This window comes from Phymastichus coffea, unplaced genomic scaffold (genome assembly GCF_024137745.1).
Source record: "Phymastichus coffea isolate CEN01 unplaced genomic scaffold, Cenicafe_Pcof_1.1 PCOF00003, whole genome shotgun sequence".
NCBI lineage: Eukaryota > Metazoa > Arthropoda > Insecta > Hymenoptera > Eulophidae > Phymastichus > Phymastichus coffea.
Genome location: NW_026706814.1, coordinates 5,230,122 through 5,248,570, shown reverse-complemented (window position 1 = coordinate 5,248,570; position 18,449 = coordinate 5,230,122). Strand labels below are relative to the sequence as shown.

The 18,449-nt window shown below is 38.4% G+C and overlaps 1 protein-coding gene across 2 annotated transcripts in view; it reads left to right on the top strand.

Moving 5' to 3' along the window:
- LOC131664775 (glycogen [starch] synthase) overlaps positions 1 to 18,449 on the top strand; it is a 1,096,132-nt gene that overhangs the window by 475,777 nt on the left and 601,906 nt on the right. For both annotated transcript variants that reach the window (XM_058936134.1, XM_058936143.1), the window contains exon 7: positions 15,882 to 16,092. In XM_058936134.1, the coding sequence (XP_058792117.1) occupies positions 15,882 to 16,092 (211 nt within the window). The remainder of the gene's footprint in view (positions 1 to 15,881; positions 16,093 to 18,449) is intronic.

The following is an 18,449-nucleotide window of genomic DNA, read 5'->3' as shown; positions in this document are numbered from 1 at the left end:
CTAACATACCGGCGTAAGTTCATTTAAGTCAATCGGCGAAGCCCCCCTCCCTTTTTCCCGCCTGATTACTGCCGCTTGGCTCTCGCAAGGACGAAATTCGGATATTATCGGTAAAGACGCGATCCATTCGGCGACACTAATAATATATTGACGCGTATTAATTAATATTAATTCATATTGATAAATCTGTCGTCTCCTTTTTTTTATCGTTATTAATATTAAATTTTTTTTTCTCTTCTTTTAAATTTTTTTTTCTCTGCCTTTCCTCTCTCTCATATCTTGAAACGCGATACGGGCAATAGGATGCTCGTTTTTGAGCGAGGTAAAGCCACGCCGGAGACGCGAGAAATTTTTTTTTCTCACACGGAATTCGTTGGAGTTTCGTTTTCAATCGTACGTAAGCGTAATCAGAGTGTTTGCGCCTGAAACCGGGTGGGTCTCCTTATCCGCTCTCACATTTTGTGATTGGTTGGCAGAATGGCATTGGCAACGTGATCCTTCGCTTACAAATGTTTGAAAGTGAAAACGCGGGTTAGAAAATTCCCTTGATTTATGGACGGTCGTTTATAATTTTGACATGCGGGTCAGCGAAATATTTTATTTCTTTTTTTTTTCTCTGCTGTAATAGGGGACTGACCCTTGGCATTGTCCCGTGTCGTTCGGCTATTAAAATTTCCCTTAATTATTTTTGTGTTTACTTTTGCTACTAAAAGTATTTATTAATATAAGAATAATATCTTTATTAGGAATAATATTTTATTAATATAATTTATTTATTGACTAATGAAACAATGTAAATTAATTATTAAAACAGAAACTTATAAATAAATATAACGGATTGTTGCTGATCAAGGATAATAAACGTTATTTTGCTAATTATAATTAATCAATAATTATAATTGGTACTTTGTTAATGCAATGATTATTTGAATAAATTATAATCATTGTATTATCAGCTTTATCCATTTATTATTGATTAATTAATAAAATAAATAAAATAAATAAAAAAAAAATATATAAAAAAAAAAAAATTTTTAAATAATAAAAAATAAAATTTAAAAAGAAAAATATAGGACCTAGGACCTAGACCATAACGAAATGGAGTCGGCAACCCTCCAGTTATTGACTAATATGTCAGCGAGTTTTACTTTGCAAAGTATTGTGCAAGGAATCACGGAATTCGACGGGAAAAATGTTCCCCTAAAGGACTTTATTCAGGACATCCGCAACGGAAAGGCACTTATAGCTGATACACAAGAACCAAATTTTATTCGCTTGATTATAGCGAAATTAAAGGGACCAGCGAGATATTGCATTTACGGTAAGACCGTAAATACAGCCGAGGGACTAGTTAAAATTCTTAAGGAGCGATTTGCCCCGTGTAAGGACTTCTCTTACTATGATTCTAAGATTCATAATTTGCCAATGAAAAATGGGGACACGGTCGGAGATTTTCACGACCGCATCAATATCCTATTAAACTGCGCACAGAACGCGCTGAAGGAAGAACTTGGAGCTGATTATAGTGATGTCATGATGACCCCGATAAAGAATTCCACACTTAAAACCTTCATTGACGGGCTGCCGAAGGAAATCGGGGACTTAGTCGATATTAAGCAGCCGAAGTCTCTTGAGGAGGCTTACAAGGAAGCCCTTCGCATAGAGACTAGAAATAAGAACAAGCCAAAAAAATGAGGACCTTAGTATGGGTAAGTGGCTGTCGATTAACCATGGATGTAATGTTGGGTATATTCAGGATCAGCAAGTTGAAGCTGAGGAACTATACTACGAGGAATGGGAAGAGGTACCCGCGGAAGTGCAACAATTTCTTATCCAACGACAGAACGGACGATTTTATCAGAACAATCAACGACAACAATACCAGAATCAGAACCAGGAAAGCCAGGCTAGACAACAGGAAAATCAGTCCCAGGGGCAGAGGCAGTTTATGTTCAGAAATTGGAGGGGACGCCAGCGGAATAAAAATTTTCAAGATAACGGCAGTCACCCAGGACGATTGTACAATCCTGATACGGACATGTATCAAAACCCTACGGGACGAAGATACGGGGCAATTGCCGACGACCAACAACAGAGATTCAATGAGTTGAGACCGAACCCACCGTATCAACACTCTGGAGTAAATCCTGGTAATTTAAACTCCGATAGGGCTCGCCCTGGAGTGACTGCGGCGGGCCCATCTCAGACATCCCCGGCTCAGAATTATCGGCAGCAACAGGCGAAAACTCTGATAACGGAAGTTCGACAGACGCCGGAAGCGGAGAAGCCGGGAGTACCGCCAGCGAAAGTGATGACGATACTGAAAAATTCGGAGACGTTGCTTCCGAGTCAGTCGTCACAGTTGCCGCAGATCGGGGATCTGGCGCAAGAGATAATAAAATCCATGCGCCTACAAGAGTAAGATTTCGAATACCCGAGACCGATAAACGGTGGACCGTATAATGGATCGGCTGTAAATCTTATAAAATTTAATGCTTTACATTGGACTACGAGGTTCGACCCAAGAGAGTCGACTACGCTGAGCGGGATAACTGTACACACTGTTCCGACTCTTGGCACTGTATTGCTAACAATAAATGGCAAGCCTGCAAAATTCCATATAGTGTGGAATAATTTCCCCATTGAAGAGGATGGCATGCTAGGAAGGGACTATTTAATAGACACAAGTGCAGTTATATCATATTATAATGGAACATTGATGGTAAACAGTGATTTAATGAACCCGATACCATTTCTACCTACTAATGTGCCCATGGAGCACTTACAAGACAATCTTATCAAAACTATGCGCATAGTACCGAAAGACGATGAAATATCAGAACTTGAAACTGATTCGGACCTGGATTATGCGATAGAGCAGCTTGCAAATGAAAGGATTAGTAACTCTAAGCCCGGACGAGTGAAGAACGTGGAAAATCACGGTACGGTCAAATACACAATAGGACCAAGATCTCGTCAAATTATTCAAATTAATTTGATCGAAACCGAGTTGATAGAAGGCTACCTGCCCAGGATTGACGTGAAGGACGAAAAGGTATTTCTTGGAGAGGGAGTAGTCGCAAATGCAAATAATTTCTGTAAAATCATGGCAATTAATACACACGATGACGAGGAAGTTACCATTGAAGTGAACCCGAGAGAAATTTTGCCATTCGAGCGGTTTAAATCGCAGTTTTCCAGCTCTGACGGCGAAGGTGTTTCGGAATCTAAAGTTACCAGGCAGATCGATGACCAATATAAGAAGAGGGGAGAGAACCTCTTACAATTAATCAGGACCGGACATCTTAGTCCAAGCGAGCTCCAAAGCGTTCAGCGATTACTAAAAAGGTACCCACACGTATTCCTACTACCCGGAGAACCATTGCCCTGCACGGACTTAATAGAACATGAAATTCATCTTGAAAATAGAATTCCCGTAAATACCAAACAGTATAGGCACCCTCCTGTTCATAGACAATTTATTTCTCAAACGTTAAGAAAACGACTGGAAGACGGAATAATAGAGGAATCGAATTCACCATATAACTCGCCACTTTGGATAGTACCTAAAAGCCCGGGAAGCGATGGAACCCCGAGGTGGAGAATGGTCATCGATTTCCGAGAACTGAATAAAAAAACTGTCGGTGACGCTTACCCTTTACCGAATATAGGGGATATATTAGATCAACTAGGGGGATCCCTTTATTTTTCAACATTTGATCTTGCGAATGGATTTCAACAAATACCCTTAAGAAAAGAAGACAGGCCCAAGACAGCGTTTTCGTCGTTTGATGGGCACTTCCAATATAAAAGGATGCCGGAAGGATTAATGAACGCGCCGGCAACATTCCAGAGAATGATGAATGTATTGCTGCCCGGGCTCCTAAATATAGAGATGCTAGTGTACCTAGACGACGTAATAGTTTATGCTAAGAACCTTCATGAACACGAAGTGAAGGTTAGTAAACTTTTTGAGAGACTATCGAATGCGGGACTAGTCCTACAGCCCGACAAGGTGAATTACCTTTGTAGGGAAGTAAAATTCCTTGGGCATATTGTAAGTGGTCGAGGAGTCGAGCCAGACCCTAAATTAGTTGAAGCTGTAATGAAGTTCCCAAGGCCGAAAGGAGTGAGAAGTGTTAGGTCTTTTCTAGGACTGTCCGGATACTATAGGCGATTTATTCAGGATTATTCGAAAATTGCCAAACCCCTCAGTGATCTTACCAAAAAAGGACAAGAATATGATTGGGGACCTGCACAGGAAGAAGCCTTTGAAAAGCTTAAAAAACTCCTATGTGTAGCCCCGATTTTAACATTTCCGGACTTCAATAAACCATTCATGCTAATTACAGACGCCTCAGATTACGCGATTGGAGCGGTACTTTCACAAGAAGAAGATGGAGTCGATAGGCCTGTAGCTTATTTGTCGAGACTGCTAAGTAAACCCGAAAGAAACTATACGACCACTGAGAAAGAGTGTATCTCAGTTTTATACGCGATGAATCAGTTCCGGCCATATCTCTTATGCAACAAATTCACGCTAGTCTGTGACCATGAACCTTTGAACTATATGCATACGCGCAAGGACCCTGGGCAACGCCTTATGAGATGGATGTTCAAGTTCACGGATTACCAATACACCTTTAAGTATAAGGCGGGAAAATTGAATTGTAATGCCGATGCACTGTCAAGGAACCCGGTAAATTTACAAGAATACTTGGATGAAAAGGAACAAAAAGAGAAGGAACTGAATGAAAACATACCGAAAATTCAAGTAATGATGCTGAGAAATAAAGTGAGTAAAAGGAATGTCACTAAAGAACAGACCGAAGAAGATCCAGAACAACCGGTAGCAATACGAAGAAGAGCGCACACCATATCCAGCGAACCTAGATCAAAAGGCAGGCCAGTAGGGGCCAAAACGAATAAAGGAAGACCGCAGCTGGATGATAGCACCGTAGCAGAAAGAACCAGAAGTAAAAGGCCTGTGCCTACGACCTCGAAAGATACTAAGAATGCTGGCCCAAATGCTATCGATACTGAAATACACGAGAAAACCTGGGCGCCAGCCGATAAAGAAAAGATGCGATCGAAAAGAGTCCAAGCTAAAGAATTACGAAGCGGAACTTCCCACAGACGAGTCAAGTACAGAACCCACCAAGGAGATCCAACAGAAAAAACAACTGACCAACCAAAACTATGAGTCCGTGGCAAATACTTCCGAAATAGAAATAGTTGTAAATGAAAATGCGAATGAGGACGAGAAACAAAAGTCGGGCCGTCCTAAATTACATTGGCGCGTGCAAGAAATTTTAAATCGATTGGACCGAGAGAGTCAAAGTTCGATTATGTCGGACTCTGAGGCGGATATGAGCAAACTACGGCCCAGTTCCTCGAGACGTTCTGTAATATCCTCTACTATAGAGGATAGGGACGCGAAAGAAGCTCATTACAGTACAGACAACCGGCCTCCCATAGAGGACGTATCGTACTTTTGGGACGATTTGGGTGTAGCCCAAGATAACAAAACCATAGAGATGCCTTCCCATTTTTCAGACGGTGACGAACCGTTTCCGGAAATACAGGAAACACTATGGGAATTCGACCCATACGACGACGAAAATGAGACTAATGTAGAAATGGCTGGACGAATAAAAAAATTGGTGAAAAAATCTCAAAGGGTCGTTGCCTCTCAAATTGAACAGAGTAGTGATAGCGATGAAAATGACGCGTCACGTGAAAACCAGAGGCAACACGCAGAGTATTCAAGCGAAATCAACAGAGAGAACCGTGACGACATGACGGAAGTGGCGCGCCATAGAGAAATTTCAGTGACTCCGAGCATAAAGGTAGGAGCACCAACTGCCAAAAGTACGCCCATGACTCAGGGGCGACGCCCCATAGTGAGTTTCAAGGGACTAAACGCTATCACTGAGGAATCGGCTACGAAAGATGAAACGCCGGTAGAATTACATTTTTCACAAGCACCCGTAGAGGATGAATTGTTTCTCATGGTACCCCCACCCTTGGGACCATTAAATCAATATAAAAGACCCGAAAATTATCGAAATCCGACTTCTAGTAGCGAGGGTACTAGCGGTGACCAAACGTTGGGACCTGCGAAATATATTCTTCAAAATAATGTCAGCACGAGCCAACAGTGTTTGACTTATAAGAGGGATAACATTGTTCATTTTATTTCACGGAATTGTGACAATAAAACCTCTGTCTCCAAGCTATTAGAGGAAATTGGAGCGATAGACTTACGGAACATGAAGAATCAAAAGCCAAAAATTGGACAGATTCTAACGACCGAGTACAAAAATAAATACATCTTCTCAATCGTCGTTAAGGACAAGTACCACGACTCCACTAGTATAGAAGCCATTAAAATAGGGTTAATAAACTTAAAAAAATTGCTCCTGCAGAAAAAACTGAACAGTTTTCGTATAGCTCGGAGAGGAGATTATTCTGATGACCTAGGGCCCGGACTATTCACCGAAATATTAATAAGAGTATTCGAAAACAGTCCTGTAAAGGTTACAATTTGCTACGGTAAATCCATTATACCCCCAGAGGACGAAAGAAAAGAGATTATCCGAACTCTACATGATAGTCTTATTGGAGGACATAAGGGAGTCAATCAAACTTATCAAAAGATAAGGGCCCGGTATCATTGGGCTGGACTACATGATGTGCTGGATTACGTCAGAAGGTGCCCGAAATGCATCGAGAAAAAAATTGACCGGCATAAAACAAAAGAGCCAATGTTAATTACAGATACGCCGATAGAGGCGTTTGATAAAGTGTCAATTGATACTGTAGGAAAGCTCCGGACCACCCCTGGTGGAAACTCCCACCTGCTAACGATGCAATGTAATTTAACTAAATACTTAATTGTAATACCGATAAAGGACCTTAAAGCAACCACTATTGCTGACGCGCTAGCCAGACACCTAATATGCCAATTCGGTGCCCCTAGAGCAATATTGTCAGATCGTGGTACCAGTTTCTTGTCGGAAATTGTAGAATCACTTCTACATCTATTCAAAATCCATCATTTAACCACTTCCGGTTATAGGCCTCAGACCAATGGGTCACTCGAAAGGAGCCATGCACCCTTGATAGACTTTATACGTATATATTCAGAGCGCTTTGACGACTGGGACCGCTTGACACCGTTCGCGGTTTTCACATATAATACTAGTATCCATAAAGCGACCGGTTATACCCCGTTCGAATTAGTATATGGACGAATTGCTAGGTTTCCAATGAAAATACCGCGAGAAGAAAAATTACGAACGTATAACCAATATTTGAAAGATCTTGTTTTACGTCTTACCGAATTAAAGATAGCGGCCGGCGAAAATCAAATACGTGAGAAAATCAAATCAAAAGGGCGGTATGACAAACATTCTAACGCATTCAATGGGAAGGTAGGAGACTATGCATGGGTCCTAAACGAACCACGAATAGGTAAGGCCGATAGTTACTACAAACGACCTTTGAAAATCATCGAAATTTTAAATCGAAAAAATACAAGACCAGAAATCGTTAATCAACCTCTTTAACAAAAGGACACACATTATTACCACGGGAATAAACAAATTATTCAAGATGATAGACATACATGGTGACAAAATCTTCCAGTTTGGAACCCAGATGCAGCAAAAATTTGAAAAATTAGAAAATGAAAACGCACGCTTAGAATATATGATTTCTGTACAATCTTTTGGAAGAATGTTGGAATCTAGATTAGATTATTTCATTAAAGGTTCAGAAAGATTTCTAGAAATTCTCCGCGCATTAAAAGAAGGAAAAGTGCACCCAGATTTAATAAGCACTACATCTTTGTATGCTCAGTAAAAGGACCCCTTCTAGATGTTAATCTGCATAAGAACTGTGAATTAGGAATGCTAATACAACCATCCGCCCATGAATTGTACCATTGTGATATAGTACTGAAAAGTCAGGAAATGACACAATGGAATTATATTTCGATGGACGGATCGTGGATTTTCTCTGCTCATCAACTGGACACTATACGAATCGCTTGTCCGGACCGAATGGACCAGATGATCCACATACAAGGGCTAGGGATACTCAAAATCGCCCCAGGCTGTATTGGATACTCGAGTGACGCGACTCTGTTAACAGAAGCAAAAAGGAATGACACGAACATTTATCTATATAAACCAGATTTGAACCTCAACTTAACGACTCTATACCCTACCGTACATCACTTATTCGATTCAGATATAAAATTAGAAAAATGGGTCCCGCAATCCGGAATGTGGACTAGCCAGGAAAAAGCCTTAAATGATATTATGGAGAAGGCAGAAACTATAAGTCAACAGAATAAAATTACTACCTATCAATCTGGACTGATCTACGGAGGACTAAGTATCAATATTATTATGATAATGTTACTAATTGCACTTGCGTATAGATGGTGCACTAACTGCACATGGACCTCGCATAGCACCAAAACTCACAAATCACCCGACGCTCGTAAATCTAACCGAGACTCTATAGCAAGAACCACATCGATTTTCCAAAGTCTAAAAATGACTAGGACTAGGAAGAATTCTAAACGGACGGATGAACCAAGACAATCTATTGTTCATACGTTAAGCGACAATTCATTGGACCAAAACGAAACAAAATCAAAAGCATCATCTACACCGAAACCTAACCCCCAAAAGCGACACGACAATACCCTTGCACTGCAAACCCAAATCGCAGAATTAACTTAATGACTATTAACATATTTATATGACCAACTCACGATCTGTTTCAGAAAAAAAAGGGGGAGAAGAAAACACGACATGAGTGAAGTAATCGATAATACGGTACAGGACCCTAAAAGTATAAAAATTCTTTACCCTAACCACCTGCCATTAAATGGACTTCTATACAGATTGGAACAGATCGGACCAGTTCAGGAGTTTCATGCACTAAGAAAAAGGGCCAATAACTGCTTAAAATTTGTGTTATGTAAATTCGATCAGGTCAAACATGTTAAAATAGCTAGGAGGACTAAATCATGGACCCCTGACCTAATAACTAAACATTCGCCGCGTATAGAAAGGACCAGAGTTTTTAGAAAATCCTCCAAGACCAATTGATAACACACGCTTATTCTGCAGACTACCGTGGAGTATCGAAGAAAATCGAAGAGAAGTAGCCTTTTTCGAGCATTTCGTAGAATTCGAACCCTTGCTGTATCATAAAGTATTAAAAGATAAGTCTGGATCATTGGTTCTGGGATATGTCCAATACTACAATGCGACTGACGCAGACAGAGCAGTAAAAAGTTGTGACCCGATATATGGCGCAGAATTCGCGCAATTACAGAAACGTCGTTGGAATCAGGACTACGAAACCAAACACCACTGGTTATGCGACGAACATATAGAGCTTACGATTTACGCAGACCATGACAAGACTTGCACGTGGCAGCATCAGAAAAGGATAAGAGAGAAAAAGGCTAACGAACGTTATCCAAAATCAGAAGTTAGAAGACCATCGTCAAACCTTATAGTTATAAACACGAACAATACCACGATTGATCCTGAATCCAAGCGCGTGAAATCCAATGACCAAGCTGATACTCCAACTGAAGATGAAATGAACATAAACATTGACCAAGAGCGAGAATATTTAGAAACTTATGTATAAAATGGGGCAAAAGGGAGAAAGCTGATTACACTAAAATATAAATATAAATCTATCAAAAAAAAAAAAAAAAAAATGAACATTTTGTAGCTTAAAGGAAATTCTTTCGAACCAAGTGTGATCACCTTTGTCACTTTTGTTAATCTTAGTTATACGCGCGCCGACGATTAAATAATACCTTGAATAATTGCATGTTTGTAGCTACTACCTGTGAACTAATTGTAAAACCCCGTTTAACGCTTCTCGTAGTACATCCCTCTTCCGATTCATCTACATTTTATCATTTATCTCTCTAAAAGACCATACTTAAAATTTACAGAAAGACCTTTAACATGGACCCACGGCTCAGATATGACGTTGAGCCAATGCTTAACGAAAACTATGGTCTTACAATGATATACATGGACCCGAACAGGAAAGCGGAAGCAATGTGGCTCGCTTGCCAATATGGACCCTTAGAAAAGATGATTGACGTGGCGATTCCCGAGAATTTCAGGGAAAGCATAGGATGCACAATCTTTTACTTTGCGGACCCCATTCATGCCCTGGAAGCAATCGAGCACTTATTCAACAATCGGAAACCGTTTTCCAAGGAAATTCTGGGACTGGAAGAGGACTTACCGACCTATTATCACCTTGAGAAGGTAATATTTGACAGCAACGACCTCTCGGAAGCCGCCAACGAACCAGACTTATCTGATGACGAGGATGGGCAAAAAACCGGTGTGAGTAGTGCCGCCCTGGTCCCCCAACAAAAAAATCTTGGTCCTTAACACTATCGCCTAAATAGGATTCACTTCTTATTACCCTATAATTGGACCGAAGTAATGGCAAATAAGGCCTTACTAAAGTTTGGCCCTATGGATTACATAAAGTACGTCCCGATGCGGAATGGAAACGGTTTAATGGGGTTCGCCGCATTTATCCATACCTCCGACGCAGAAAGGGTGGTCGCGAATAAGCTTGGCCAGTATTTAAAGGCCAGACTTATTCGCCCCAGGATCGTAAAATACGGCGAAAACGTGTTGGACCTCTACGAAAAGCACGATCTCTGTGGCCACTGGATTACCTCTAACGAACGTGGCAAGCACGTGTTACTCTGCGATATGCAGATTGGAAGTAACTTAAGAAAACACTACTTCTGCGGCAGGTCCATAGAATTAAGAGAATGGGACCAGCACCTAAAGGGCTGTAGTATGAAGAATTTTGATTATGTCAGTAACGTAAAAGAACAGACATTAGTCGACCTCGCTGGGCCCCCAGAATCAGCAGCAAGGACCAACAATACGGCGCAGGCCATCTCGGATGATTTAGCACGGATAACAATCTAGGACCAGGTTATTCCCTTGTTAAATACATGTACACACCCCCACCCCCCTCTTTATACGCTATCATCGATTATACTAATGGACTAGGAATAAAGGACCTTGTATATTTACTAATTTAGTCACTAATTTATTCCTTACCGACCCATTGCAGACCCTGTGGCTCTTGATACATTGCCGAGGACGGCAACGATTCTAAGGGGGGAGGGATGTTACGTGACGCTTCATTGTATTATTTTCGGGGTACCGTACTGAAGGTCTAGTCCGCCCGAGTCGGGACCACTCGGAGCTAAAAACGGTCTAACACGTGCCCGTTTTGAAGACACATCAAAACTGGCACGTAACACGGTATAATTCGAATCTACTCTCTCTCTCTTTCTCACCGAACATAGTTAATTGTAAAATCCTATTCGCGAGCGTTAGTCTTTCGGCCCTACAAAGACTGTAGTGATTTTTGTTAATTAAAGTTTATTAAATTTATTCGCCGTTTACTTCATTTGATTTTCCTAGTAGCTTAAGTAATTGGAAAAGGCTTAGGTTTTAATCTGATTAACTCTAGGGGATTAAGAAGATTAGGAGTAAAGTCGCTCACACTTAAAACTCGTCGAGTGTCACATGACACGTGACTTAAGGTGAGTTCAACTCCGTTCGATAGAAGACAACTAGGATAAATCATCTGACGTCAAGGCACGTACTATCATACGTTCTTAACGAAGCGGCGATTTGCTCTGCATCGTGGGAATTTGTTCTTAAATAAATTTCTCATTTTTCAGATTTATCTCTCCCGTTACAATCTATAGTTTGAAGCTTTTGTGTACCATTGTAATATGATCGTACTTTTTTAATTCCAAGAAGTTGACTGTTTTACAGAAATTCGTGTCAGCTCCTATTTTTATTTAGAAATAAATCCATTGTATCATTTCTGACATATTCATGATTGTACAATAATAGTGGCTTGTCTTTTTAATTTCGATTGTCAATTTGTGATTGGTCTCCTGGATTATTAACAATGATGTATTATCTTTCATTTTGTATGTCGTTTTCAAGTAACGATCAATAATTAGAATGTACTGTTATTTATTGCCTAATTTTATGGATATTCTTTAACATCATGAACATTAAGGTTATAAATCATGAACATTAAAGAATTCTTTTTCAAGTTACTTTGAGATGGATCTTCTTATTACAAGAATACCTTTTTTTTAATCTTGAACTTAATATTTCATATTGAATACGAATTTTTTTTCTAAAGTCTGCTGCCTCTGTTCCAGTAATGGAATAGTCTAGAAATTATGTCTAGACCGACATAGAATTTGTGTTCCATGCGCTCAAAAGATTAGACAAAAACTATGTCTTTACTGCACGCAACCTTTTCGAAACGTATTTACCGCAACGTATAATGGGTAACAAAAGATTTACACGAAGATAATATTAGTTATCCAATTAAGTTATGGTTTTTTTATTATAAATATATACTAATTATAGGTTTGTTTATTTAAAGATTACCAAAGCTTTTAATAGGGTTTATACAGTGTTACATAGTTCATAGAAAACTATTTCTATTGTATTTATTTTTTTATACTTAAAAGAATTAAAAGAAAAAATGTTCTTCATAAATTATACGATCGTGGTTAAGTTTTACATGTTGAAATAAGATTTGCATGCGACAATGATAAGTTCTTAACTCTCCTAAAAAAACTACGCCTGTGATCATCCATATTTTGGTGAAATCTTTAAAAAATCTACCTATTATGCTCCATACTTTGACCACATAAAATACTAAATTATGTATCAATGTATCTACATCTTTTTGAAATGGCCTTGGAAATTTTATTTGAATGAATGATTTTTCTCAATTTTATGCCACTTGTCCCTTTGAAGGGCACTTTTTTATGTAAATTCTACAACAAAAATGAAGGTACCTTATATAGTTTTTAGGCTCGCAGATTTTTTTTTAATTCAAAATGTCATCTAATTTGTGAGAGAAAATTTTTGCAAATTAGTAAATAAATGTAAAATTTTTTACATGTCTACTTCACAAACAAAAAATCGACTTGTCAACTTTTTTTACTAAACTGATAAAATGTGTTTTTGATAAATTATTTGTTTCATTTAAATTGTACAATTTCATGTTATACATTATAACGAGAATGATTGACTCTCTCGTTATGTTTATCTCTCCTAGAATTTCCATATATTATATTTAATTATATTAATGATATTCAAACTATGTTATACTTTGTATAAAACTTTCAGCAAGCAAAGGTGTGAGAGGAGAGACAGCAGAACACGATAGGTTGTTGTGAAGAAAGAGATAGAAGACAGGTCGTGACAAGCGTGAGGGCAAAAATCTTAACAAATTGCCGTGTGTCGCAAAGGCATCACTGTAGAGAGTACTTAGAATATTTTCGGCTATGCTACCGTGTATCCGTGTCGGCATTCTGCAAGCATCATCTTTGTTATTACTATTCTAGCGAATTCATTGTGCATGTGGAAGACTGTTTTGATTATTATTTTATGTGTTATCTTTCGTGCTAGATTTGTTCATGCGGATTGGTTGTTTGCGATCGGTTAGGTGGCTTCATGTACCAATGCACCAATGTTCATTTTACCTTTGACGCCGTTTTCGGCGACGATCCAAACAGCGCTTAAACAAATCGAAAGGAGCCATCGACATATTAGTAAGTATCGATATTACTCTCTCTCTCTCTCTCTCTCTCTCTCTCTCTCTTTCTCTCTCCATTAGCTTGTTGTTGCTTCTCTCTATCACACGAATATTATATTATATCTATTTACGCCCTATTTGGCGAAGAAAAAAGTGTTCTACCACCATGTCAAAGCTCCGGCTCACACCTCCGCCGTCGTCATGGCCAAATTGGTCGAATTAGGCTACGAACTGCTGCCCCATCCACCGTATTCTCCAGATTTAGCCCCGTGCGACTTCTTTTTGTTTCAAAACTTGAAAAAGTTACTCGTCGGGCAGAAATTTGAGTCGAATGAGGAGGTAATCGCTGCCACGGAAGCCTACTTTTCAGATCTCGAGGAAACGTATTTTTCAGACGGGATAAAGAAGTTGGAGCATCGCTGGGTCAAGTGTATCGAACTAAAAAGAGGCTATGTTGAAAAATAAAACGCCACTTTTCCAAAATTTACGTTTTTCTTTTGTAGGCTAAGTACTTATCGGACCACCCTCGTATTATGTATGGCGGATGCGATGCAAGCATGTACGCCTTAGTGGCGTGAGCTGCAGCGAATGACAATAATAACTCACGGGTATGCGATAGCTCAAAAAGAGATAACGCGATGTCGGATAGCTAGGACAAGGCAAGGTAAAATGAATCAAATAATGAAGAGCGCAATTGTTATGCTGCATGTGACGGACAGAGCATGTACAAAAATCAAAAATCGGGAGAGAGAGAGAGAGAAAGTGAGCCAGACAGTGAACTGATTACAATAGAAATGTCGAATGCTGGCTTTACTCTGTAATAGATAGATTGGGGTTCTCTGGTCATGCGACTTTCATCATAACTTTCAGATATGAAAAAATTTCGATACATACTTTTACGTATTAATAGACACATTTCATAAATTCATATTATATTTAAATCTGATTTTCAACGGTTTACAAATATATAAATTCTTTACCATAGTAATCTATAGACTAATCTATTTTTATTTGTAATATAGATTCTAGTATTTGATATATATTTAATATATAATAAATTGTTTATGTATTGTAACAGTACATTTTAATGTATTGCTATAATTTTTTGTACACGTCGCGATAAAGAGAACGCAACAAGGCCCAGGGTTAAAATTTGCAGCGAGGTATCGTGGTCCGTATGAGATAACGAAAGTTTTGCGCAACGACCGATACATCATGCAGAAGATAGGTGACCATAAGGGACCGCGGCAAACGTCGACTGCAGTCGACTGCCTCAAACCTTGGTCGAGGTACTCGGATACCGACGACGAGGATGATGCACATTCGAGGCCGAACGCGCCTGAGCAGAAAGACCAAGTGTAGGAACGCGGGAGTCTGAGCGATTGTAGAGCCACGGTGACGAGGGGGGAGGAGATTTTTGATAGGCCTTATAGGTGGAAGCGGGGACGGGGAGATGGGAGAGTAGCGCGAGGACGCTCAACGAGGAAGAGTGCCGATCTGTATCCGTCTGTACTTATTAAAAGTGTTCCATCAGATTAATTCCGACTGAAATCTTTGCTCGTTTCCCAATCATACACATTATAATTCCTACACTATGAAATGTGTCTATTAATACGTAAAAGTATGTATCAGAATTTTTTCATATGTGAAAGTTATGATGAAAGAATATTAAAACTCTTAATTAATATATAGATAACGTATTATGTGACTTATTACATAAACATAACTTTTGACAAAGATAAAATTTGTCAGATAAGTAGGTATTGTTAATTCCACGCGTTATGTATTTATTAATAAGTTGTCATCCTTTAATTTTGCAGTAACCTGGATAAAATAGTGAAATTAATTTTATAATTAGGAATTAAAGTGATTCAAATTCATGTCCTCAATAAATCGAAAAACGTATTAGTTATTATACATGAGTAGAGAAGAGACAGTTTTCGGGCTTTTTATAGTAACTACTAACGCTAAAATAAACGGTATTGAAACTGCGTCGAACACATCCTGAAAAACCTAAATACATATATAATGGCTTCATTTTTATTCGTTTTAATATTTATAAATCGCTCATATCTCTAATTCATAGATTACATACTTCATAGAATAACTTACAATCATAGATATATTGAATAAGATTTGAAATTAAAAAGCTGAGGTAAAATATTTTTAATATCAATATAAGTTACTTAGGCTATAACGTTTTGATTTTTCAGGCATTTTGACTTCGACCTAGAAAAGACATTATATTTTTTCATTGCTGGAAGGTATGAATTTGGAAATAAAGGAGCTGATATTTTCATTGAATCATTAGCCAGGCTTAACCATTATATAAAAGTCTCCAAGCTTGATATTACAGTGGTAGCTTTTTTAATATTTCCTGCTAAAACAAATAATTTTAACGTCGAATCTCTTCGAGGGCATGCGGTAAGTAACTTTCAAATAATGTTAATCCGACTCCATTCTAATTAAAAAACGAAATAATTGTTTATTTTTTTATATGAATTCCAGTAAATTTATCACATATTGTTATATTTCGCAAATATAACGCAATATAACACAAAAGGTATCGTTATATTTTCGTCCTGTAAATATTTGGTTATTGAGATTATACTTTTTTCTTATGCCATAGGCTATGTATATTACCAATGATCGAGTTTACCTTTGTATTTTGAACAATATCAGTACTATATGTGCGCTTATGCTATTATGTCATCTTTTTAGTAATCGCAAAGTAATGATTATTATATACAGTGTAACGAGCGTATTAGTTAATTAGTGCTTTTATATTTCTAAAGTACAAGAGCATAGAAGCGAAAATTTTGGAGGAGCAACTAATGAGACTTACCAATAATTACTAGAAGGAGAGCGAGGAAAGCGAGCGAGTGAAGAAGCGAGAGCGAACAGTGCCAGAACTTTACCCTACTGATATCAAAGTCAGTGATTCGGATCACGTTATTGATTTCTGGTTTATTTGTTGTATTGAGGTCACTTGTTCCTAGCATCTTTATCAGTAGCGTACTTGGGCTTGCTTCAGTTGAATTTTGACTAGTACTTTTTGTCGTTTCTGCTTTAGTTGCCTCTAACTCCTTAGGTATTTAAGCATGCATAGGTTGGGTTTTTAAAGTTCAACGCCATTATCCATCAGTTTCATGGTTTCTATCGATAGAAATTATTGATTCTCAACCAATTTATCATTTTTCTGTAACTCGTCATTAATGTCGAAGTGTATTGTCTCGCGGTTTTCCAGCTGTTTCAAAAGTTTACTTAACGGTTCATCATTTATCCAAGATAGTTTCGAGTCAGTCAGATTAGGAAATTCTCTTTATATGACTTCGAGACGTCTTGATTTATTTCGTCATCCGACAAAACTTCCCGTATTAGACGGTCATGGTCTTCTTTGACGTTGACAATTTTTATTTCCGATATTATTTTAACTATGAGCTTTCAGTCTCTATGATATTAGCCTGTTATTGCGATTTGAGGGAAGTAGTGGTCTTCTTTGTTTTCCACCGTAATCGCGTCCCAAAAGCTTTGAGCGAATGAGTTTGTAAATTTTGCAGACGTTGAAAGAGTCTCCTATATATTTGCGGATTTAACTATATGTCAGTCTTTGTTTTCTAGATTAATCATGAGAAAATAACATGTTTTTCTTCGGAAAATTGCCAGCGAAATGATCTGATTTGTAGCAGAAGAAACAAAGATTCTATGGATATTGTCGGTAAATATGGTCGCTTTGGCAACATCTGTATGATAATCTGTTCTCCGTATTAATTTGTTCAATGGTTTTCTGTTGTTATCTAAATATTGAACTGACTGGAATGGAACTAACTGAGTAATATATTTTGCGTTCATGCTCCATTTTGCGTTCTTTGCTGTAATTTCTCTTCATTGTCATCATAGGTCACCCGTCTATCATAACGGTCATGTAATTATCACTTGAGGTTCTTCCACTTATAGATTTCTTTCGGAATTCCTTGGTACCATTAGTTGACTTCTTTCGAAAAAAAATTCGTTGTTGCTTGCAGTAGGTCAAAACTTTATATCCTTACTCATCTTTTTTGTTCTTCACTCTGGTTAATGAATTCTTCTGTTCCATCAGAGCTATTAAATCGTATTTTCCAACTTTCTAGCAATTTAATGTTATGTAAATCTCGGCAGACTATGTTATAATTGGATTCTATTAATCGGTATCTGTGTAAATCGTTTTAAGTCGTTACCTTTCTACGAGAGTATTCATCCGAATGTTATGAGTCAAATAGTTATTTCCCTGGTTCACGCCAGTTGTGTCGATTTTCTTGCCGGTCTCTACTGTTACTTCTGCATTCTATTCTTGACGGTAATCGTGACTAGCTTGTTTCTAGCTTTAATCGTGCGTCTCTAAGCTTTTGTGCTACTAGTTAAAATCTTTCATTATGTTCTTTAATTGGATTTTATACTAAAATTATATCGTCTATATACAGGTAGTATACGAGGGTGGTCCGATAAGTACTTAGCCTCACCGCCCGATGGCGCCACTCTCGCAAAAGAAATATTCTATCACGTAGTACAACCTTCTCGATGGTTACTGTTAAGATTTCAGCCGGATCTTTGAGAGCGTGTGAAAGCAAGTGTATCCGTTGATTTTTGAAAAATGGAAAAAGAGCAGTATCGGTCGGTGATTCGATTCTTGTTTTTGGAAGGGAAATCGCGCAGCGAAATCAAAAAGCGCTTGGATGCTGTGTACGGTGACTCTTCTCATTCGATGGCAACCGTCAAAAATTGGTTTAACGAGTTTCAACGTG